The following is a 25,501-nucleotide window of genomic DNA, read 5'->3' on the forward strand; positions in this document are numbered from 1 at the left end:
AACCTTGGTGAATGGAGTAACGTCAGACAAGATGAATAGCGTTTCTTTTGACTAGTCCTCTAATCAACATGATCCCAGAGGCACAAGGAAGAAAGGAAAATTAACACTTGAGGGCTTACTATATATCTGGCATTGCTCATAACAGCTCCATGCGGTAGGTGTGACTTCCCCCACTTCTCAGATGAGGTCAGTGAGGCACAGGGAGGTTTGGCAGTTGTTAAGCTCCCTCATAAGTACTCAAATACTATATTGGCAACAGGATAATTATTAGCCTTTAGGATCAATATTCATGCAAAGAAAGATAAATAAAGAGCAGAGAAGGAAAGGAAAGCCAAGGAGACAAGATTTGATGGAGGAACATGCTGAACTATGATGCAGTCTTAATGACGATCACCACAGCCCTTGTCTATGGAGTTCTAAAGCTGAGACGCCTCTTCAGAGTTCTTCCCTCATGTATTCTTGTAGAGGACCAGGCCTCAGAGGCCTGCATGAATCAGTCACTGGATATCTAGTCTCCAATTTTAGACTGAAAATTATTTCATCTACCTCCTCCATCAAGCCATTTCCAAAGGGAGAAATGTTTAAAGAGAAAAATATGTTGGAAAAGTAGAAATAAATAGGCTCTGGAATCAGAAAAAAATTTAGCTTCAAATTTGTAACCTTCCTTTTCCTAGTTAATTCTGGGTAAGTTACTTCTCAGTTTGCTGTTTTTGAAAATTATAATAAGAACACTTAGCTTTTAAGACTGTCTGAAGAACCCAATACAGTCACTTGTATAAAGCATCTTGCATACTAACCTGGCACAGAGGAGGTACTGAGTACATGAAAGTTGTTATGATATTTTGGTAAGTTACTGCAGCATGATGAGAGGTTTCCTCATTTCTATGTTAGAATGAATAAAAGCAAAAGGCTATTCAAAATGGTATATGATATTACATCTTTTATATCATCCAGTACACAGTAGCACTCACTCAGCATTACTCCAATGCACAAATGTTTATTTAAAAAGATTTGTACAGACATACACTCAGTTTCAAAGAGCAGAGGAACCTTTTATATTATGAACACATATACTGTGACAACATAAAACTACAATTAAGGAAAGAAGGAAAAACATCTCCCTGCCCAAGCCAGGGGCCAAGACTTGGGACTAAAGTTTTTCAGTGTGTCCCCATCCTCATCCTTTAAATCCAACAATGACTTGAATAGGAGACCCAGCTTTGGTGAAGATGAGACCTGTGAAGCTTGGGGAGCTTGAAGTCTTTTAAACTGTTTATTTTTGAACTGTTGAGCACACTAATATCAGCCTGGGGTCCCTCTTAACGTAATGAAGCCCCTATAAATGAGCCCTAAACCCCAGTGTCTTAGGCAGTGAGCGAGGCAGGACTTGTGGAGTGAGTCCAGCTCCTTAATTTCTCTGTGGGAAACTTCTACAGATTAAAAAAGATTAGAAGTATGGGGGAAAGGTCTATAGATATCAGGATCCCCAGACACACACCCTACTACATAAGAACTTTAGTAAAACTGGGAGACTTGAATAGGGGGAGCTATTAAAAAGGTTTGTCTAAGCTATCTCTGGCCCTGAAGAATCAAGGTAGGGATGATTTCATATATATATATATATATATATATATATATATATATATAAAATCAGCCTGTTGGAAAGTCTAGGAAGATGGTTCTCCTTTCAGAGCCTAATGCAAAGATATAGGGAAGGAAAACACTGAAGCTTTTTTCTGGAACAATGTATCAGCTGCCCCCAGTCTGCACACCCCACATCTCTTAAGCTTCAGGTCTCAAACACAAGGGCCAGATATTTACATGTGGTTCTTTTGCCTTTCCTTCAGCTCCAAACAAGGGGAGAGGCTGAAACGTTTGTGGTAAAGAAGGGATAATCAGACATAGTTATCAGCACCTGAACAAGAAATCAGAATGAGAACCTCTTCCTCAACGAGAAATGCCAAATGCAGAAAGTGGAGCAAAGTGAAAGAGGCGTTTTGCTTTTATCACATTAAATAGAAGACTTGGTAGGGGTTGGAAAGGGTTTTTTCACATCAGGACATCAATCATTCTGGCCAAGAGGCAGAACCAAAGAGTTCCATGTGTTCCCCCTTTCTTCATTCATCCTGCTTCCGTTTGGGTTTCTTGGGGTTCCGGGACCGACTTTTGGCTTTGCACAAAGGGCATATGGGTGCGTTCCGGTGAATTTGCTGGTGGCATGACAAACAGGCCTGGTAGGAGCATGGGACAAAGAAAGTTAGTGATTACATTTTTCTAGGCCATGGCTCAGACTTCTGATTCTCGGGGGCCCTAAAAACAACTATGGTATCCAATAAAGAGAGAAGAGTAATTAGTAGGAGACTTAAGTAGAATTCAGTGCTCTTAGAGGCTGCTGAATACGAATGAAGTATATAACTGAGGTCATAGAGGGATGCCAAGAAAAAGTATGCAAAACTGATAAGTAAGGCAAAATGAGGACCACTTGTCAATTCAGCATTATACTGGACCATTGTCTAACAGTACCAGCCAGTATCAGGAAATCTTTCTGTAAAGGCCAAAATAGTAAATATTTTAGATATTTCACATTACCCAGTCTTGGTGGAGCTAATTTATTTCCGCATTCCTTTCTTTTATGGAACTCATCAGTTCCTGAGGCATTTTTAGAAGCTGCTTTGGAATCCTGCTTGCTCCCTCATTAATGACACATGCTCACTATATATGCCTACGAAAGCTATGTTTCTAATTTTTAGGACATTATACTTCAGCAGAGCCTGCCAAACTTCTGGCGTTCTATCTACTCTGGGAACGTGGGACCACAAAAATGAAAGACCCAGCATGGCACCCCTTTCTCTGTGCCTCAATCAAAGGCTGTTAAGGAAGATCCCAAAAGGCCAGACCCCGCGGACCTTCCATGGGAGGACACCTGGCTTCCCACACAACCCTTACCTAGCTCACATACCTTCATCGGTGGAGGTTGCTGCCTGAAGGTGGCTGTCTGCCGCGTGTCCTGCTTTCTAGCCACTTGGAGCTGTTGGGCAGCAGCGGCTGCAGCGGCCAGGGACTCAGGGATAGGTGGCTCCTGAGGCTCAGTCTGCCATTCTGCTTTCTGTTTCTCAAAGTAACTTTGGAGATGAGAGACACTGGCTGGATGATTCTGAAAGCAAGGAGAACTTTGCCCCTTTTTGAGATTTCATGCTAAGAACCAAGGGTTAGGCTACAGCTCACTTTAGAAAGTTCCTAAAGCCCACCCACTACAAGGTTCTTTTCCCTGAGTACCAAGGTCCATTATGTGCTAGGAACATTAACCTTCCTTTTCCTTGGCTCAGACCTAAAATGATCGAGAAATCTCAGAGCTAGCAAGGTTCTCAGGGCCATTTTGTCCTATCCTTCATCCCATGCTCATTTGTAGTATGCCTATTAAAGCGTACCCAGGTCTATATCTTTACATATTTCTAGGAGTAAGAAGCTGAACACTTCCACAGGCAATCTGGTGTACATTTAGGAAATGCTTCTTTCTATTGGGCTGAAATCTGTCTGCCTTTATTGTGAGCCAAGTTCTTAACTCTAGGTCACAAGATGAAGTCCCAGGTTCGCTCAAGGACACTATAAAAGCCAAACATATTGTGCTTTTAAAGTTTTCTGGACATCCTTTTGAGACCAGGACTTTAGAAGTGACCTTTTAAGAGTCATAGTCAGTCTTGCCAAAATCACAGAAAGAATTATGAAAGACATTTAGTAATTCTAGTTTAATCATCCTCCTTGTGGTGTAAGAGCCCAGGATAGAGACTTGACCAAGGTCATGAAATGATCCGGTTATTGACAGACCTAAGAGTAGGACTAGGTACCCTGAATTTCAGGCCAGGATTCATGCACATATACATGCCTCTGTGCGTATGGGAGGGGGTAGACAGAAGTCAGGCAGCTTACTCCAAAGAGAGCTTCTCCTCCTCTTCACACAGGTCCGGAAGCCTCTGCAAACCCAGAGTCATACGCAGAGCATCCACATGCTCCTTCAGGGGCTTATACTCATCATGTAGACGCCTTGTAGACTCTAGCAGCTTGTTTAGGTCATTCTCAGACTGTTTGATGGTGTTTTCCATCTGGAAAATAAAGTGTGGTAGGTACAGAGAAAAGATCCTAAAGTTCTTGAAGAGGTTTTAGAACTTAGTGGGTAATAACACAGGCTCCAGATCCAGGCCAATCTATGTTTAAGTCTTCATCCTACCATATACTCTGGTCAATTATGTTTCTTCATCTCTATAACGGTGACAGTTTAATGGTATATACCTCATGCAATCTTAGTGAAGATTCATTGGTCAAATTTATACAAAGCACTCCACATAGAGGCTAACAGACGAAAGGCTCATAAACAATACAGTCGAAATGTAACACACGAGTTGGAATGGTCTTTGTAATTCATTTAATTCACCCTACCACCATTTTACTGGTGAAAAAAGCAAAGCTCAGAGGTGAGGGGGCTTCTTCAGGAAAAATTTTCTAAAAACAAATACCCAAGACCTCTGTCACCTAGACAAGTGACCTTTTTCCAGATCAGTAGTTCTGAAAATGTAATTGCCACATCAGTAGCACAAGCAGCATTCAGGAACTCAGAAATGCAAATTCTCAGGCTCCAAACCAGACATATAAAACTAGAAACCCTGCTTCCCAATATCTATATTTTCATTTTCTGATATCCTCTTTGATCTACTGTAGTTTTCAGCATAAAGGTCTTTCACTTCCTGCATCAGATTGATTCTCAAGTATTTCACTTTTCCTGATGCTGTTATAACATGTTATTTCCCTAATTTTTCTCTCACTGAGTTTTGTTGTTTCTGTACAGAAATGTTATTTATTTTTGTTATCGCACAACACAGCCCTCTACTTTAATACCTCCAAAAGAAAGAAGCTTATCAGCTGAGCAATCAAATCATTTCCCATGTTCCAAGAGTTTCCAAAAGAGAGACTCCACTGGAGTTCTGCTTTCAGAAAGAGGCACAGGTGATTTGTTCAGTCTGGTTGGAAGCTTTGGAGCAACACTTTTACCTGTGCCCCTGAGACAGGTTCCTTGGTCTACTGTTCCCCAAGGCTATTATCTCTTACCTCACAGACTCTCAGAATGACAGCACATCATAGCTGAGTCCTTAGAGGTTACTGTATTCCTTTCATAGTGCTGAGGAAAAAAATGAGGCCCAGAGAGTAGGGACTTTCTCAGTGATATACAGTCAATTGGTGGCAAAGCTAAGGATGATCTCAAAACAAGATTCCTTCACTCTGCCATAGCCTGATGCCCGCTCCTCAAGGATACCCAAAGGCACATCTCAAGGAAAGGCTGGAGCACTCACTACAGCCTTTTTCTTAAGGGACCCATAAGTTCCAAGCAGGCAGCCACATACCACATTGATGTCAGCATGGATCAGTCGGAGTTCCTCCACATGGGCCATCTTCTCCTGTAACAGGAGGTCCATCTCCTGCTTGTATTCCTTCAGGTGCCGTTCCTCTGACTCAAGTGCCTCAAACTCAGCCTTCAGCCGGGCCTTGATCTTCTCCATCTGCAGGGTCTTGTTCCTGTAATTCCCCCAAAGCAGAAGGCAGGCCAGCAGAAGAGGGAAGAAAAATGGAAATGGAGAATAGAATTAAGCCCTGATTGAGGGCTTCCGTCCTAACTCATCTTTCTACCATTACTCCCTCTAGACAAAGCCATCCAGAAGCAATCCCATAGAAAGGTTAGGAGATGCTTTCTTCTAACAAAAAACCTCAGTAAATATCAAATGGGATTGATTTTGCTCCCTTGGTTCATTTGCAAATATGCGATGAGTTTTAGGTATGAGATTGATTCAAGGAAGCGCACTCAGTGGATGTGGGCCAGAGATGCTAATAGCCTCTCAAGGAACAGAAAAATCCCTATCAACAAAGAAATCTCATCTAAGATGTGAACAGTGACCTCTTCAGAAAGTCTACAGAAACATTTTTCATTTATTTATTTATTTACTTACTTATTTATTTATTTATTGTCTTTTTGAGACAGGGTCTCGCTATGCAGTTCGGGCTGGCCTTGAGCTCACTTTGTAGCCCAGGCTGGTCTCAAACTCGCAATGATCCTCCTGCCTCAGCCTCCCAAGAGCTGGGATTACAGGCATGTGCCACCACGCTTGGCGAGAAACATTTTTCAATACACTTTCTGTAGTGATAGAAATGTTTTGTATCTGTGCTTTCTAACACAGTAGCCCTACAATATAGAGCACTTAAAACAGTTCATGTAGTAGAGGAACTGGATTCTGAATTTAATTTTAATAAACCAAATTATCCATTTAAACACCACATGTGGCTAATTGCTCTCATACTATGCAGCACAGATCTAGAGTCTCAATTCATCAGTTCCCAAAGAGTAGTGGGAAAGAAATTGTTGGGGGTCATTCCTTCTCTTTTGTTTGTTTTGGTACCAGGAATCGAACTCAGGACCTTGTGCTTGCCAGGCAGGCACTTGTGCCACTGAGTTATATCCCCTATTCCTTTATTTAAATAATATTTATAGTGATTAAATTTCAATTATAGTCCCTCTGGTTTAGGAATCTCACACCTGGAAGTTTATTCTAAGGAAGTATTTCAAATAAACAAAAAGTTAATACACAGAGATGTGTTTTCTGGGCTATGGGCAAAACTACAATATTTGGCAGTCATTAGAGTGTTGCAACAGAAAAAATGTTGAAAAGTGTTACTCGATGAAAAAATATATGCATTAAGATGAAAAAGTATCTGCACTTAGATCGAAATTTCAAAATATGTATGCATGTGACTAAATAAGAAAAGGAACTAGAAAAATGTAGTTGCAAAGCCATTTAACACCATTTGAAGTCTACCTACAGAAAAGGGCTACAGTGTTTTGGAAAAAGGCCCCTCCTGAGGCATATTGTCCTTCCACTGGCCCCCTTACTCCTTCATTCTCAGGCCCTGCCTGGCCATATTCACCATACTCATATTTGGAATCTCTCTTTTTCTGCTTGGTAGTTAACCTTCTCCTCCAACCCAGCCTATGCAATGGATGCTCCAGCCCCACACCCTCGTCTTTGACCTCTGAATCAACTAGCTTCTGGTTTAGTCTCTTTCTTGCAGCACTTCCTGAGGCTCCTGCCTCAAGAGGGGTCCCTCAATGGCACAGGACAACTAAAAGAATTCTTTTAGGTGGGTAGAATTGTGGGCTTTCTCTCTCTGTACTCAGGATACCCTTTTCAGGTTATTTTATTGTCTTTGCTTTAGAAAATAGTAAAAGGATGCGTGTTAGTCCATTTGTAGAGAAGGAAATGGGGGTTTAGAATAGTAACTTTCCCAGGACCACAGAGCTAATAAATTGACTGTTGAGATTTGAATCTAGAAACCACTCACTTCTACACACTGCCTTTAACTGAGTTTACCAGACTGAAATGCATAAATACAACAAGTGTTCTTGGTATAGATGCTCAACTGTCTTGCAGAGGAATGATACTGGTTTATGTTGGTCAATTATATATTCAGATCTTCTCATACAAAGGTTTTTGTTCTCCTCTTCTAGGTCACATGTAGAACAATATCAAATTTGCCTTCCTCACCGTAATTTTACAGTAGGAAAAACTGAGATTGAGAGTGGTACAGTGTCTTACTCTAATTCATAAAACCAGATTACAGAGTTTTGGGGCCAGAGCCAATTTCTGCAAGCAGAGTCATATCTTGAAAATAACACAAACTTTAGATAATATATGGGTATAAATCCTGATTCTACACTTGACTATTTATTTGCCTTTGGACAATAATAACAACTCCAAATATATTTTAACTATAATTATCAAGCACTTACTATGTACCAAATACAGAAGGATAATGTATAAATTCATTCAACAGATATTTATTGAACACCTATCATATGCCAGGCACTGTACTAGATGTTAGGAATAGAGTAGAGAACAGGACAGTGTACAGATAAGAAGCTTCACCCGGTGAGGAAAACAGATCCTGAACGCATGGCTATATATATAAAAAAAATGAAGAAAGTAGGGAAGAGATACAGAGTACAATGAAAGGATTTAACAAAGTGCCCTAACAGTCTGAAAAATACTATAGAGTCATTGGGGTGGTCCAGAAAATGTTTCCACTGAACCTGTGGATGAGATATCTAAGCTGAAATCTGAAGAACAAGCTGGTGAGGGCAAACGGACACAGAAGAATACAGTCTATGTAGAGAGAATAGCATGAACAATGGCCCCAGAGAAGAAAATTGTGGCAAATAAAATGAATTAAACAAATAGCAGTATGGCTAGAAAATCTACTGCAAGGGGAAAGGGGGCCTAAGTAAAAGTGGGGAATTTGGCAAAATTCAGGACACAGCATGGCCACTGGCATGAGCTGAGATGAGTTACAAAATTCACCCTCACCAGAAGGGGGAAATGTTAGAACTATAACAAGCAGGAAAGTGACTTTATCTAATCATTTCATCTTACTTCACTCGGCCTTGGCATCTTTATCAATAACTCAGGCATAATCACAACTAATTTACATATTACGTGGTCAGGATTAAATAAGTTAACACATGTAAAGGCTCCAAAGCAGACTATGTGGCACCTAGAAAGCAGGTGAAAATGATAGTGCTTTTCCCTTCCAATTGTGTCCAACTGCGCTGTTATGCTTACCTTTTCTACCACAGTGGTTTGCACATTATAATAAGCTTACAACAAGTTAGATACGTGTGTGCATGTGTGCACATATGAGCACATATCCATGAATGTATGTACATGTCCCAGAGTAAGTAATCAGATATATGACTGGTTATTAAGATTAAAATAATAATCATCAGCATAAGCCACCCTATAATGCCAATGTAAATAATGCATACTGTGCCACACCTAGCATAGACTCACCACCATTGTTGTAAGGTATTTGAAGATGACATTAAATTGAGGACATTTTCTGGTTTCTTACAGATTTCATCCTAGACTAGATATGTGTTTAATCTAGTTAATGTTTTAACTGCATGGATTGTAATGATTAAGTTATTTTACTTCTTTAGCTTGATATTATAAGTAGCATTTGTTGATTTTTGAGTAATTCACTGGTCTTGTATCTCTAAATAAACACCATCTGGTCATGATGTATAATTATTTTAAAATATTGTTAAATTCTATTTCCTAATCTTTTCATAGAGACTTTCAGATCTATATTTATAGGATATCTGAGTCTGTAGTTTTCCTACACCAGTGATGGCAAATATTTTACAGCTTTTAATTATACAAATAGAACACTGTGGATACGTGCCATAGGTTCACCACCACTGTCCTATGCTGTCTTTAACAGAAGTTGGAGTCAGGGAAATACAGAACTCATAAAACAAAATAAGCAGCATTCTTTATACTGCTACTTTCTGGAAGAAATTGTATTTGTTGTTAGTTTTGTTTTAAACATTTGGAAGTATTCTCCAGTGAAACCATTTGGGTTCAAAGTTTTTATTTTTTTGTGAGCTGTCCAGTTATAAATTTAATTTCCTACATAGTTATATAGTATTAGTCAAATTATCTACAGACATTTACAGTCAATGCCTGACTTATGAATGAAATCCATTCCAGCAGAACATTCATAAGTCTGACAAAGTGAGTCTTATACACCTTTGACACAATTATGCAATATACAGTATAAAAAAACTAAACCTCCACATTATTACTGCTTTTCCTCTTGCTTCTGGACATCCTGGGCTCTGACTGAGCACTGAACTACTGTACACTATTGACTGTACAGTAAGCACATAGCAGGAAAACTGACATGCCCAGCGGACAGGTGAGCTGCTTCCACTATTTGTTCACAACTATGTAATGCGAGTTCCACTTGTATCTGTGAAAGTTCATAAATCTAATGCTCATAAGTCGAGGACTTATGGCATTTCATTTTATTGTATTTCCCTTTATTGTGCATCACAGATACTGAATACTTTAAAAACTGAAAATCTGAGGTGGAGGCAGAACCATCACAAAAAGAGAATTCTAAAGGAATTAAAATGGAGGAGCTTCTTTAAAAAACAGTGTGGCTGGGGATATAGCTTAGGGGCACAAGTGCCCGCCTGGCAAGTGCAAGGTACTGAGTTAGTGCCGGTACAAAAAAATAAATAAATAAATAAATAAAAATAGAAAACAACATGGGAATTTGTCAGAGCACCAACATGGTATTGTCCACAACCCTGAAAGCCCGCTCTAGAATATAGTATCATGAGCAACAAAAACATGTATGATGCAACTGGTAAACAATACGTTATTCACACTAGTAAAAAAGTGCAAACAATTAAATGCCCAGCAATTGATGAAGGGACAAAAAACCCCTAGTATAGCCATACAATGAATACTTTTTGGCAATAAAAGGAATGAAGTACTGATGAGTGCTGCATATGAGACAGACCTTGAAAACATGATGCTAAGTGAGAAATGGTAGAATCTCTGCTTTGCATCCATAAGACCTTGGGTTCAACCCCTAACATGGTGAAAACTTTTAAGAAATTAAGCTTTGTGGCAACCTGTGTCAAGCAAACCTATTGGCGCCATTTCTCAAGTAGTATAGATTTACTTTTTGTCTCTGTGTCACATTTTGTAATTTGTACAGTATGTCAAACATTTTCATCATCATTATATCCTTTATGGTGATCTACGTTCTGTAATCTTTGATGCTACCATTGTAATTGTTTTTGGGTGCCAAAAACTGCACACGTCTAAGATGGCAAATTTAATTAACTCATGTTGTATGTGTTCTGACCACGCCACCCACTGCTGTTCCTCTAACGCTCTTTCCCTTTCGTCAGAACTCTGTATTCCTCAAGACACAACAATATTAAAATTGGGCCAATTTACAGCTATACAGTGGTGTGTAAGTGTTCAAGTGAAAGGTATCCCTTGGTTTAAATCAAAAGCTGTAAGTAGTTAAGCTTAGTGAGAAAAGAATGTCAAATCCAAGATAGGAAAACGGTTTGTATGCCAAACAGCTAAGTTTTAAATGCAAAAGACAAATTCATGAAAGAAATGAAGTGCTACTCCAGTGGACCACATGCCTGATAAGAAAGTAAAATGGCTGTATTGGTGTTATAGAAAAAGTTTTAGTAGCCTAGCTAGGGAATCAAACTAGACACAATATTCCCTTAAGCCAAAGGCTGGGCCGGGTGTATAGCTCAGTGGCATAAGTGCTTGACTGGCAAGCCTGAGGTCAGGAGTTTGATTCCCGGTACCAAAAAAAAAAAAAAAAAAAAAAAAAGCCAAAGGCTAATTTATAGCTAGGCCTAACTTTCTTCAATTCTGTAAAGACTGAAAAAGGTGAGGAAGCTGCAGAAGAAAAGTTTGATGCTAGTGGCGACTGGTTTATGATGTTTAAAGAAATAATCTGTTTCTACAGTGTAAAGTGAAGGAGAAAGTATTAATGTAGATGCTATACTAAGGCATCGAGATCTAGCTAAGATAATTGATGAAAGGGGCCACAGAAAACTACAGGTTTCAGTATAGATGAAACAAACTTATGTTAGGAGAAGATGCCTTTAGGACTCCCCGTAACTACAAAAAAGTCAATGTCTGGTTCCAAAGAATCAGTTGACTTATTAAGAGCTAATGCAGCTAGTGACTCTAAGTAAAATACAATACTCACTTACCATTCCAAAAATTCTAAGGACTTTAAGAATTTTACTTAAATTTATTCTCTCTGTGCTTTACAAATGGAGCAATAAAGGTAGGATGATAGTACATCTATTTACAACATAGTTTGCTGAATATTTAGCCTACTGTTGATAACTATTGCTCAGAACAAAAAGATTCCTTTCAAGATATTATTGCTCACTGATAATGCACCTAGTCACCCAATATCTCTGATGGAGATGTACAAAGAAATTAATGAAACATCCTCTGTGCATCCCACAGATCAAGGAGTAATTTCAACTTTCAGGCCTTACTACCTAAGAAATATATTTCATATGTCTATATCTTGACATAGGCTGAGATTCTACTGATGCATATCTGTAAAGTAAATTGAAAACACTGTGGAAAGGATTCATCATTTCAGATTTCGTTAAGAACATTTGTGATCCATGGAAGGAGTTAAAATATCAATATTAATGGAAGTAACTGCAGATGTGGTGGAATAGTAAAAGAATGAAAATTTGAAATGGAGCTCAAAGATGTGACTGAATTACTATGAACACATGAGAAAGCTTTAGTAGATGAGGAGTTGCTTCTTATTTATGGAGCAAAAATAAATGGCTTCTTGGGGTAGAATCTACTCCTGGCAAAAATGCTATACACATTGCTAACATGACAACAAATTTTAGAATATTATATAAATTTAGTTGATAAAGCAGCAGCAGGATTTAAAAATATGGACTCCACTTTTGAAAGAAGTTCTACAGTGTGTAAAATAATATGAAGAGCATCATATGCTACAGAGAAATGTTTTACAAATGTAAAAATCAACCAATCTGGCACTCTGGACTGTAGTCATATTTTAAGAAATTAACATAGCCACCCCTACCTTCAGCAAACACCACCCTGATCAGTTAGTAACCATTAATGTTGGGGCAAAGTTCCTCTTCTAGCAAAAGGATTGCAACTTACTCAGGGTTCAGATGATTGCTAGCATTTTTTTTTTTACTAATGAATCATTTTTAATTAAAGCATATACTTTTTAAACTATAATTCCATTCCATATTAGACAAGAATATAGTGTATAGGATATTTACATGCACTGGAAAATGAAACAATTTATGTTGCTCAATTTATTGCATCATCTGCTTTATTGTCATTGTCTGGAATCAAATTCGTGACATCTCTGAGGTCTACTTGTATTTCATGGTGGTGAATAGTGCTACTTTGGTTTTTGGAGGATTGACCCATTTCTTGAAGAGTCTTTATAGTTGTTATCCTTTTGTTGTGTAAGGGGTAATGATATCTTATTTCATTCCTGATATCAATAATTTGTGCGATCTCTCTTTTTTTCATTGTTAGTGTTATTACAGATTTCTGAATTTTGTATATTTTTGAAATAACAAGCTTTTTGTTTTCATTGCTTTCTTTTATATTTTATTTTCAACTTTATTGATTTTCGCTCTCATATGTTACTTCTTGTCCTCTGCTTGCTTTGGTCTTATTTTCCTCTTATTTTTCTAGTTTCTAGAGATAGGAGCTTATTTTATTGATTTGGGGGATTTCCTTTGTTTTAATGTAAACATTAGTTCTGTAAGTTTCTCTTCTATAATTGCTTTTATTATACACAAATACTTTTGCTAATCAGCACATTTTGATATGATGTATTTTGATTTTCACTCAGTTCAATACATTTTCATCACCACTGACAGTTCATCTTTAACATATAAATTGTTCAGGTGCATTTGCTCAGAGTCCAGGGTATGCTACTTTCCTAGTATTTTTATGGTTTATTGATTTCTACGTTGACTTTATTAATGGCAGAAAACACAGTCTCTATTTAAGTCCTTTAAATTTATTGGTTAAATTTTATATTCCATGGGATGGTCTATTTTGTTATATGTTCTATGGCCATTTGAAAAGAATGTGTACCTTGTTACAGATGGGTGGAGTGTTCTATAAATGTCAATCAGATCCTGTTGGTTGAGGGTGATATGGAGGTATATATCATTGCTGACTTCTAGCTACTTCTATCAGTGGTTGACGGAGGTATCTTAAAACTCAAACTATAATTGTGAATTTATTATTTCCTCCTTCACTTCTAGTATCAGCTTTTACTTCACCTAATTTGTAGTTTTACTGTTTGGTGTAGGTACACTCAGGACTGCTATTTCTTTTACTCCTAAAATTTTAATTTCTTATTAGTACATGTTTGCAGTACATACTGATTACATCCAAAAAGGGGAGTTGGTCGATATACAAAACACATCTAAATTTTTTTCACCCCTTTCTTCTCCCTCCCGCATCTCCAGTTCTTGTTCCTCTTCCCTTTGGGGAGAAAAATCGATCTTCCTGTTTCCTATTATCTATCTTTTATTTTGCTCTTTAATTTATTTATATTTTTGGTTCTTCATAACAGGGAAACCATGAGATATTTAACAGCGTGTGTCTGACTTCTTTCACTTAACATTATGGTCTAAACATGCATCCATTTTCCTACAAATAATTCCAGTTTTTTGACTGAATGACACCTTTGTCATTATGTAAAGCCCCTCTTTCTAGCTAGTAATTTTTTTGTCTATAAAGTGTACTTTATCTAATATTAACAAATAAATTCTTATTTTCCTTTCATTAATGTGTCTTCCTCCACAGTTTACTTTCAGCATACCTATATCTTTATATTTCAGGCCAGTTTCTTATAGGGATCATAGAGATAGGAAATATTTTTAATGTTTTGGGCTAATCAGTATTTTTATTGTATTATTTAGATGACTTATATTTTGTATACTTATTAATGTTAGGGGCCAAGTCTACTCTTTTCTTTTTCTTTACTGTTTCCTCTCTTATTTCATTATTTTGTTTTTGCTGCCTTTATATATTTAAATGAATTTTGTTTTGGATTTACATTCATTTCCAAAATATTTAGTGTTTGGTACAGTTTTAATAGTTTCTCTAAGAATTATATTTCATTTTTTATTGTAGTCTACCATATCATCATTTGATTAATGTAAGTGAAGAAATGTTATATCTCATGTCCCCTTACTTGCAATGATCCTCCTGTCTCAGCCTCCCAAGTGCTGGGATTACAGGCATGTGCCTCCATGCCTGGCCCTGCTCCCATTTATAACTGTCTAATATATTTCTACACATATTGAAAACCACTATAGCATTGCTCTTACCATCAAAATTGATTTAGAAAACTGAACAGGATAAGGAAAATGATCTGTTTCTGATCATACTTTTACTCTCTTCATTGATTTTTTTCCTTCCAGATTGTCCATATTTCCTTTTTTATTTTTCCATTTCTTTAAGAATAATTCCTTTTGTTATTGTTTTAGAGTAGATCTTTTAATGACAAATTCTTTTAATTTTCCTTCATCTGAGACCATCTTCCTTCCTTCCTGATTCTTCGTAGGCATTTTTGCTACACATAAATCTCTAAATTCACAGGGTTTTTTTTCAGCACTTACAAGTGTGCCACTTCCTTCCAGTTTCTATGATTTCCAGTTAGAAGTGCAGTCACTAAAATTGCTTTCACATATAGGTAAAATGTCATTGCTCTTTGGCAACTGAAGGATTTTTTCATTAGTATCAAAAATTAGGATGTGGTCTTCATGAAGATTTCTATGGGAATCTATATCTGTATTCTTTTGGAGTTTATAAAATGACTTGAATCTTTGGGTATATCTCTCCTAACAAATTTATGGTGTTTTCAGATACTACTCCAAGTGATTTTTTTGGTTATCCTCTTGCTACACTGAAAAAACAGCTCTCTCTGATGAATTACTTATTCACTTCATTCCTTTTTATCCTCATTCTGTATACTATTTACCTCCTCTCCCCACATAGACAACCTTTTTCTTAAAAGAAAACCTTATTCTTATAAACAGTCATAATTGCGGGGTTCTAATCTGGTAGAACAGGTGCCACTGCTAAAAAGATACAGGAGTGCTCTGATATTATCTATCTATCTATCTATCTATCATCTATCTATCTATCTATCATCTATCTATCATTTCTATACACATAGAGGGAAGGTCAGTAGAAGTACTGCAAGAATACAATGAGAAGGTAGCCATCCACAAGCCAAAATAATCAATCCTCAGCAATACACACACACACACACACACACACACACACACACACACACGTGTGCAAGGATGAGGAGAAACTGAAACCCTGAATACTATTAGAAAGAATGCAATATGATACACCAGCTACAGATATTCCCCTCCAAATTAAAATATTCCCTATGACATCATACAGTTTTGCTTTCTCTAGCTTATTTCACATATTTACTGTCCTCTGGGTTGATCTAAATTCCCAAAATGACAGAAATTCACCCATTTTTTACATCTCATTTTGCATACGCACCATGTGTTTTTAATCCATTCCTTCATTGATGGACACTTAGTAGATATTAAAACAGCATTTACGAGAAGCCATGGTAGGGGAAAGTTGGTCAACAAGTACAAAGTTACTGTTAGATGGGAGGAGTAAGTTCTAGTGTTCTGTTGTACAGTAGGGTTACTATAATGAACAATAATTTATTATATGTTTTGAAATAAGTAGAAGAGAGGAGATTAAATAGTTTCACCATTAACTAATGATATGTGTTTGTCTCAGTCACTTCCCTTTTCACTAATACAAAATATCCACGACCAACAATTTAAAAGATGAGACGATTATTTTGGTCTGTGTTTTAGAAGTTTCAGTTATTGTATGATTGGCCAGCTCCAGACAGAAGCAGCATGGTGGAAGGGCCTAGACACAGAAAAGCTGACCATGTCAGGACAGCTAGCAGAGAGAAGAAAAGGCAGGGAGGAAGTTATGCCTTCCCAGGTAACATCTCTAGTGATCTGCTTCTTCTGACCAGACCATGCCTCCTAAAATCAAGTCAACTATACTGCCATATACAACTATACTATAATCCACTCTCCTTTCAAAGCCCAGCCTATGACTGCAGGAAACTTTTGATGGGTACATTTACATAGAAATCATTACAGTCTTTCAGTTGATGACCTTGTTAATTACTCTGATTTGATCATCGCACAATATATAGATGTGTCAAAGCAAACATTTTACCCCACAAACATGTATAATTATTTAAAATAGCATAAAAATTTTTAAAGTTAAATGGAACTCTATCATTTAACAATAATGTATTTTTATACAATGGAGTACTACTCAGCTACAAAGAAAGAAAAACTCAAGGCTTTTACAGGTAAATCAATGAAACTAGAGATCATACTCATAAAGTGAAATAAACCAGACTCGCATATGTAAACATCATACTGTCTCCCTAGTGTAAGAAACTAAAAAAGTAAATGAGATCCAAAAGGTACAATAGATATAGTGAAAGGGAAAGAAACTGCTCAAAAGGAAATAACAACTTGGATGGGGGAAAGGAGAAAAGGGAAAAAAAAGACATGTGTATATATACACAAGATAGCTAAGATAATTGTACTAATTTCTTTGTTGGAGACCACGACAAAGTGGCTCCAAGCAGGATTTAATATTAACCACTCGGCTTTTCTGTGTTTACTTGTGAGTTGTCAGAAGCTTAGGCACCTTGTCTGAAGATAAGCAGTGGACTTATAGTAAGTAAACCTCTGTGAGTCACTGGTCACCCTGAGGCCTGTATTGGCCTGTGAAGCTCTGACTCCTCAAAGGACAAGATAAGGCCACAGCTGAAGAGGTCTGGCTCCAAATCCAACTATTTTAAAGGAGACTGCAGCTGCAGGCCTCTCACTCCTGCTGTGAAGGCCTTCCTGGAAATAACATAGTTTTCCTAAATTAACATAATGTCTTACTTGGTAAAGTTCTGCCCAGATTCCTGGGCCTTTTCTTGAGTATCCTCCCCCTTTGTTTGTAAACCAAATAAATATGGACTACCCAGAGAAGTCTTTGGCTAAACTCAGAGAATACTGAAACTGTAAGACAGTTAGTCCCTCCTGGAGCCCTGAAATCATTTCCATTGTCTCATTTATTTAAGCCTTTGCCATCCACTCGCTTGGGAGATTGTGCGCACGATCAGCCCGCAATAACTAAGGGTTATTTAGCCTGATATTTCCTTTTTCTTTTTTTTATTTTAAAGAGACAAAGAAAGAGAGACAAAAAAATAATGAAAATGACACAGAATTTCCAAACAAGGTGTACCTGGAATCTGAGCAACTATTTTGAAGATAACAATATGCAATATAATCATTGTTAATTTCCCATCATCTTGTTTTCTACTACTAATTTCTATTAGTTCCTTGGAGGGAACAGTTAGTGCTTACACTGTTTGATCAATTTTGCTTGCCTGTATCTGGTAATCTGAGCAAATACTTTGAATGTAACAATATGCAATATAATAACCATTGTTAATTTCCTATCATCCTTGTTTTGAAATTCTGTATTGTTTTTATTGTTTTTTCTCTCTTTAAAATAAAAAATAAAAGAAATGAGAATCTCAAAGAGATACCAGCTATGCCAGGTTGGTTGCAACATTGTTCACAACAGCCAAGATTTGAGAGGGGAAGACTAAATGTCCATCAATGGATAAATGAATAAAGAAAATGTTATAGAATTATAAAATATGTGGAAATCAGTACGGAGATTCCTCACAAAACTAGAAGTCCCACTTAACCCAGCTATTCCTCTTTAGGGTATTTTCCCAGAAGAATTAAAAACATACCACAGTGATATATGTGTACCTAAGTTTATAACAGCACAATTTGTCATAGCTAAAACTTAGAAAAGACCCAAATGCCCTTCAACTGATGAATGGATAAAAAAAGATGTGGCATTTTTATACAATGGAGTATGAATCAGCTATAAAAAAGATAAACTCGAGGCTTTTATAGGTAAATGGATGCAACTAGAGACCAAACTTATAAGTGAAATAAATAGGACACAAACATCATATTGTCTCCCTAGTGTAAGAACCTGAAAGAGTAAATAAAACCCAAAACATACAATAGATAATATGAAAGGGAAAGAAATTGGTCAAAGGAAGGAAAAACTGGGATGTGGGAAAGAAGAAAAACAAAGAAAGAACTAAAGAAACAAAAGGATAGTTTGGATAACTATAGTGCTGATAACTCATAGTTTATTGAAAGGAAAAGTTAATGCTTAATTTTTTTTTATATTTTGATCAATTTTGCATGCTTACGTCTGGTAATCTGAGCAACTGATATGAAGACCACAATATGCAATATAACAGGCACTGGTGAATTCCTACCATTTTGTCTAGTGAAACTCTATATTGTCTCTAATGTTTTTCTAAATTATTATTTTCTTATTCTCTTTAATAGTCTGATCAATCTTTCACTCTTACATCTGTTAATCTTAGCAACTTGGTTGAAGATAACAATATGTAATATAACAACCACTATTAATTCCCATCATTTGGTTTGAAACCCCATATCATTTTAATATTCTTGCTTTCTTTTGTTTGGATTTTGCTATTGTTCTTTTTTTTTACTATTCTTTTTGAAATAAAAAAAAATTTAAAAAAAGAATCACAAAATGTGACTTAGTTACTTTTTTCTTACTACTGAGACAAAATACCTGACACCAAAAATTAAGGAAGGAAAGATTTATTTTGCTCACAATTTGTGGAGATTTCAGTCCATACTTGGTTGGCTCCAAGGCAGAGTGGCACATGGCAGAGGGCAACAGTTCATGGCAGGGCAGAAAACAGCAAAAGCAAGAAGAACAAAAAAGGGAGGAGAAGTAGCAGCAGGAAGAGAAAGCTTATTTCCCTCCCTTATATTGTATGCAAACTATCCACCCCAGGGCAGGTGTAGCACTCACACTCATAATCCCAGCATTGGACTATGGGTCAATCAAAAATCTAGAAGCCCACTCCATAACTGCATGAGGATTTGAGGGGACATGCAGACACAAACCATAACATTTCACCCCTGCCTCCCTAAAGACTCATGTATATCCTTTTATGAAAAAGGCATTTAGTCTATCTGTAAAAGTTGCCAAAGTCCTAACAGTTTCAGCATTGCTGAAAAATTCAAGTCCCAAAATGTAAGGTAAACTCTCAAGCTGTGAGCCCCTGTACAAATGAAAACAAAGTTAAACACTTCCAAAATTCAGTGGCAGAAGATAAACATTACCATTACAAAAGGTAAAAACAGGGGGATACAAAGCATTGGGACCAAAACAAGTCCAACATCCAGCAGGAAAAACATGAACTCCTGTAGTTCCATGTGGAACATCCCAAGCAATCTGTGGTAAGTTGTGAGCTCCCAAGGCATTGTGTGGCTCCACCCCTATGGCACTTCTGATGGTTGTAGCTCCTATGGCTTCACTGTTAAGCCCACTTTGCTCCCTCCTTGCAGCTCTCCTCAGACAATCCAAGTTCCTGGCTTTTCCAAACTTCTGAGGTCTCCAGGGCACTTTAGGCTTCACACTTACAGCTTCACACATGGCCCTCTCAGGGGCACACTGCCTGGCCTCCCAGGCCTTTTGAAATCTAGGTGGAAGCCTTTTTAACCTCAGAGCTCTTGCATTTTGTACGCCTAAAATCAGTGCCACGTGGATGATGCCAAGGTCTTCTGCCACCTGGAGCAGTAGCCAAGCTATCCTCTCTCTTGGCCCGAGGGGTCAAGTGCCTGGATCACTGGGCTCTCTGAGCCCAATTTTGAGGAACAAATTCTCTGTGCTGCAGCCATTCTAGAACCTGGTGCGGCCGCTGCCACCATTCTTGAACATGGCATTCTGCATGTTTCTTCTGAAAGCAAAGTCTTTCATCTTTGCAGTTTTGAGGCTACAAAGGGTGGAGACTTGCTGCTTCTTGTGATGCCCTCAGGCCATCTTTTACATTCTCCAGCTCCTTCTCAGCAATGGAGATCTTCTCTGCTCTATCTTTCCAGTCCACAGCTTTACTGAAGCTTCCTTTCTGGCCAGACTCACAACATTTTAAATCATCCTACTGGACTCTTTGCTCTTGATTCTCAACATAAATCTAGCTAAAAGCCCCCAACAATAGCCATCCCACTGCCTAACATTTGACTGCCTTGAAATTTCTTTTGCCAGATTAATCAGCCCACTGCCCTTGATCTCAATCTCAGGTAAAGTCTCTGGACACAAGCAAAATGCACACAAATTTTTTGCCAAGCTATAGCATACATCATCTGGAGTCCAACAACTAATGCAGTCCTTCCCAGCAGAAACCTCCTGAACCTGGTCTTTACTGGCAGTATTTCTATCAGCCTTCTGGTCTTCTGAGCTCTGACCAGAATCTCCCAGACAGAACAGCCAAGGGCGTTCTAGTGCTTCTCTTTTAGGTAACATATCTGAACTTTTTCAAACACTTCACATATGCTATTTCCAAACCATTGTTAATTTCCTATCATCCTTGTTTTGAAATTCTGCATTGCTTTCATTGGTTTTTTTCTCTCTTTGAAATAAAAAATAATAAAATAATAAAAATAAAAGAATTAAAATGAGAATCTCAGAGATACCAGCTGTCCCAGGTTGGTTGCAACATTATTCACAATAGCCAAGATTTGAGGGAGGAAGCCTAAATGTCCATCAGTGGATGAATGAATAAGGAAAATGTTATAGAATTACAAAATGGAGTATTACTGAATACATAAAGGAAATCCTATAATGTGTGACTACACAAATAAACCTTGAGGACATAATACTACATGAATTAAGTCAGAGGAAGTCAAAAACTACCCAGTTTCAGTTATGTGAGGTATGTATAAGAATGAAACTCCACCTATACATTGCACACTATGCAAAAATAAATAAAAATGGATTATTGACATAAGCTTGAAAGATAAAGAGAAATTTTCTAGAAGAAATCATAGGATAAGATCAATGTGACTATAGTTTAGGCACATGATTCTTGGATACAGCAGAAAGGTTTGTAATTCAAAAGACACTTTTAAGAGAATGAGAAGACAAGTCCCAAACCGGGAGAATATCTTTGCAAACAAAAGGTCTGATAAAGGACCCATTCAGAAAATGTAAAAACACTCAAAATTTGCAATCAGTAACCAAACAATACAATTGAAAAATGTGCAAAAAGCTTTTAATACAGACACTTCACCAAAGAGGACATAAGGATGGTCAAGAACCTACAAACAGATACTCAGTGAAAAAAGTCCTTAGGAAAATGCAAGTTAGAACTACAGTGACATACTATTTCACACCACTAGCATGGTCATAATATCTTTTCAAACAGAAAATATCAAGAATTGTTGACTATGCTCAGAAACTGGAAGCCTTATATACTTCTGGTAATAGAAATTGAGACAATCATTTTGGAAAGTAGTTTTAGAGTATCTTAAAAAGTTATACATGTATTTATACAAGACAGACATTTCACTTCTTAGAATCTAAGCAAAGGAAATGAAAACATATTTCCTCACAAAAGCTTGTAGGCAAATGTTTACAGCAACATTTTTCATAAGGGCAAAGAGAGCAGAAACAACCAAAATGTTTATCAGGTGTTAGTGAACAATCAAAATATGGTATATACACACAATGAAATAAATATGCTCCAATGTAAATGAATCTCAGAAATAGAATGCTATATGACAGAATGCACACTTAAAAGACACACTTGTACAACCCCATTTATATGCATTGGTCAGGTGAGGCAAACCTATAGAGACAGAAGAAATATGACTGATTGCTTGTATCTGTGGATTGAAACAGATATTTACTGAAACTGGGCTTGAGGGATCATTGGGGTAATGTTCTAAACTTATGACAGATTCACAACTATGTAAATTTATTAAAATCATTAATTATATTTTTAATTGGCTATTTTCTACAGTACATAAATTTTGACTCAATAAATACCTGCAATGGTTGCTTACTGCTGTCAGAATTAAATCTGAACCCAAATTCTAAGTTTTTTCTAGTTCTCATATTTTCCCAACAAAATAAATGACTTGCCAAAAGACATGGGTAGAAGAAATGGATTTTTAACAAGTTGCTTAATTGAGGTACCAAGGAGGAATGGAAAAGAGATTAACAATGAACGAAAAGAAATATGGACTTCTAACCCTCTAGGTTGATTCCTTTTACTAACCTCTTCGGGATTTATATCCAATATCCATACTCTGAAAAGGAACTAGCTCATTTCAGTCAAGCCTAATTTAAATCTAAGCACAAGGCATGGCTGTGAAATCTACACAAATCATCATCCCAGCCATCTGGATAGATGCACTACACATTAGCTTCCTTCACTTTACAAATCCCATCAATTAAGAAGACAACAAAATTACTAAACAAGTTCTACTAACCCAGCTGTGTTGCTGATCCCTGTATTGTAATGCATAATACCTCTTCCTTCAAATAAAATAACTTATTGTGATCCAATATAGAAAACAGAGCACATCATAGGTATGTTTGCAGTGGCAGTGGGGTGCCCAGAATCTTTATACTCTCTTCAGGTCCCACCACCACCTGAGTCACCAGAGTCATCCATGATAGATTCTTCACAGAGCTACTCAAAGCATCACTTCAAAGGCATGAATAAAATCCACCCTCTTTCTTTCAGGGAAAACAAGTGAAGGTCCATAATGGGAATGGAACTAGAACAACACATAAACGACTGCTCTCCAGGTCCTCTAAATGTACACACTCAATCACAAAGTAGAGGGGCTGGGGATTTAGCTCAGCGGCAAAGCGCCTGCCTGGCAAGCGCAAGGTCATGAGTTCGGTTCCCGGTACCGGAGAAAAACCAAAAAAAAAAAAAAAAAAAAAAAAAAAAATCACAAAGTAGTTTCAAATCAATATAATTATTCATTCAAGAGCCTTATAGAGGATGGCAATTTGTCATCTCTCTTTTGGGTATAAGTGGTCCTGAACATTTGGAATGATAAAGTGCTGAGTGCTAATGAATCATAAATCCAGGGACCTGATAATAAACATCAGTTTCAGATAAAGAAAGTAAGATTGGTACAAAAGATAAAAAGTAAGTTTGATTTGGGGAGCATTTCATTCATTCAGTTAGCATATACTAAGAGTCTATATATAAGTGCCAGGAACTTGAAAGGAACTGGGTGTCAAAAAAGGTGTCACTTGATAACATCATTATTTAATATTAACAACTATTATATTTGTGGAGGTTGTGCTGAGCATTTTATATGCTATGAAACTTAGTCCTCATTATAACCATACCAGCAAATATGTTCAGCTTTATTTTCACAAATGAAGAATTTAAGGTTGAGATCAGTAAAGTGACTTGCCCAAGATCACAAATTCAGTAAGTGAAAAATTTGGCATTGTGAACCTAATCACCTTTCTATCTCACAAAGGAACTTTCATCATATGATGAATTTAAAGCCATGGGAAACAAGCCAATAGGGTGAGTTTCTGTCCTGGTTTAGCCATTAACTTTCAGGGTGAATCAAGGCATTTCATGGAATCTTTTAAATGGTGGAAATTCTACCTGGATAGTAAGACTCAGTGTAGCCTTGCAAAAAAATTGTTGGATGACTCCATGAGATGAAGTCTTTGGAATGTTTGTCTTTACAAGTGAGGAAAGCATCCAAGCCATGAAAGGTTTCATTTTTTGTGTGGCATTTCATAGTGAAATCATTTCAAAAGATCAGAGGACAGCTGGTGTGACTACTGAATCCCAGGAGAAACACAACACATTTTTTAATGGTTTCCAAAAATCACTGGGGTCTCAGTCTTTCTTAAAACTTTTGAAACAGGATTCCTGATCTTCCTATGCCACGAACTATCTGGACAAAGTCATTATCTAAGGCATTCATCTGACTAGTTTCTGTTGACCCCTTGATGGCTAACATCAAAGAAAAATGGAGAGGTGCTAGGGGCATGGGTCATCCATTTCTGAAACAAACTTGGCAGGCTCATCAGTCACCCAGCTTCGGAGATGTCTCCACAACAATGATTACTCAAATGGAGGGGGAGAGTAGGGGCTTGTAGTGCACACCTGTATTCCTAGCTACTCCAGAGCTGAAATAGGAAGACTGTAAGTTAAAGTCCAGTCCTGGATGCATAATGAGATATTCACTCAAAAGAAAGGAAAATAAAGGCCTGGGAACATAGCTCAGTGCTCCCTGGGTTCAATTCTCCATGTCGTAAAAAGAGAAAAGAAAAAAAAAAAACAAACAGAGACCTAAAAGACTTGAGGATGGATAAACATGAAGACACTGGCTAGTGGAAATGGATGAACCTCAATTTTAGAGGGGTGTAATTTCTCAGGGATTAGGAATGTAATGATTCTGCAAGAGCAGTCCCTGGACCATCAGCAATAGCATTGCCTGGGAACTTGTTAGAAATGTGAATTTTCAGGCTGCGTCCGAGATCTACTGAATCCGAGACTCTAGGAGATGGGACTCAACAATCTGTAATTCAGTGGCCCTCCAGGTGCAACCTGATGCATGGTCACACTGTTCTACTGACTTGGATGGAGAGGAATAAAGAATGACTCCCAGGTTTTAGGATGGTGGAACGTTTACTGAGACGGAGGAAACAGAAAACAGAGGTGGTTTGCAAGTTGGCCTGGAGTTGAGAATTCTGTTTAAGGCATTTTTGAAATGCCATTGGTGCATGCAGGCAGGTTGGCTAAATGGACAGTAGGGTATGTGAATCTGGAACTCAGGAAGAGATCCTTTCTACTGATTTTGTTGGATGACCCTTCAAGTCAGGTCAAGTTTATCCTAAGTAAACGGCCTCCACAGAATAGCCCAGCCCTGTGTATGGCACGAACCAGGTGCTCTGTACGTGTCACTGAATGAATAAATAGGAACCAGCTTTTCCTACCTACTTCCTCCAGTCTGGTGAGAACCCTAAGCACAAATTGTTCTTCCATATTGGTTCATCTGGAAAAACAGATACTTTCAGACAAGCGGGTTTCATAAGACAGTTCACTTTGAATACTTTCT

The 25,501-nt window shown here is 37.5% G+C and overlaps 1 protein-coding gene across 3 annotated transcripts in view; it reads right to left on the reverse strand.

Annotated features, from left to right (window-relative positions):
* Positions 1-977: 977 nt before the first annotated feature.
* Positions 978-25,501, reverse strand: part of Zc4h2 (zinc finger, C4H2 domain containing) — a 35,309-nt gene continuing 10,785 nt past the window's right edge. For 2 of the 3 annotated variants that reach the window (XM_005401562.2, XM_005401563.2), the window contains 4 exons: positions 5,394-5,565; positions 3,928-4,100; positions 2,960-3,122; positions 978-2,231 (listed from right to left, as the gene is read on the reverse strand). In XM_005401562.2, coding sequence (XP_005401619.1) covers positions 2,118-2,231; positions 2,960-3,122; positions 3,928-4,100; positions 5,394-5,565 — 622 coding nt within the window. In that variant the 3' untranslated portion in view covers positions 978-2,117. The remainder of the gene's footprint in view (positions 2,232-2,959; positions 3,123-3,927; positions 4,101-5,393; positions 5,566-25,501) is intronic. The other variant, XM_005401564.2, reaches the window with a different exon arrangement.

The sequence above is a fragment of the Chinchilla lanigera genome, unplaced genomic scaffold (assembly GCF_000276665.1).
Source record: "Chinchilla lanigera isolate Chin_1 unplaced genomic scaffold, ChiLan1.0 scaffold00074, whole genome shotgun sequence".
NCBI lineage: Eukaryota > Metazoa > Chordata > Mammalia > Rodentia > Chinchillidae > Chinchilla > Chinchilla lanigera.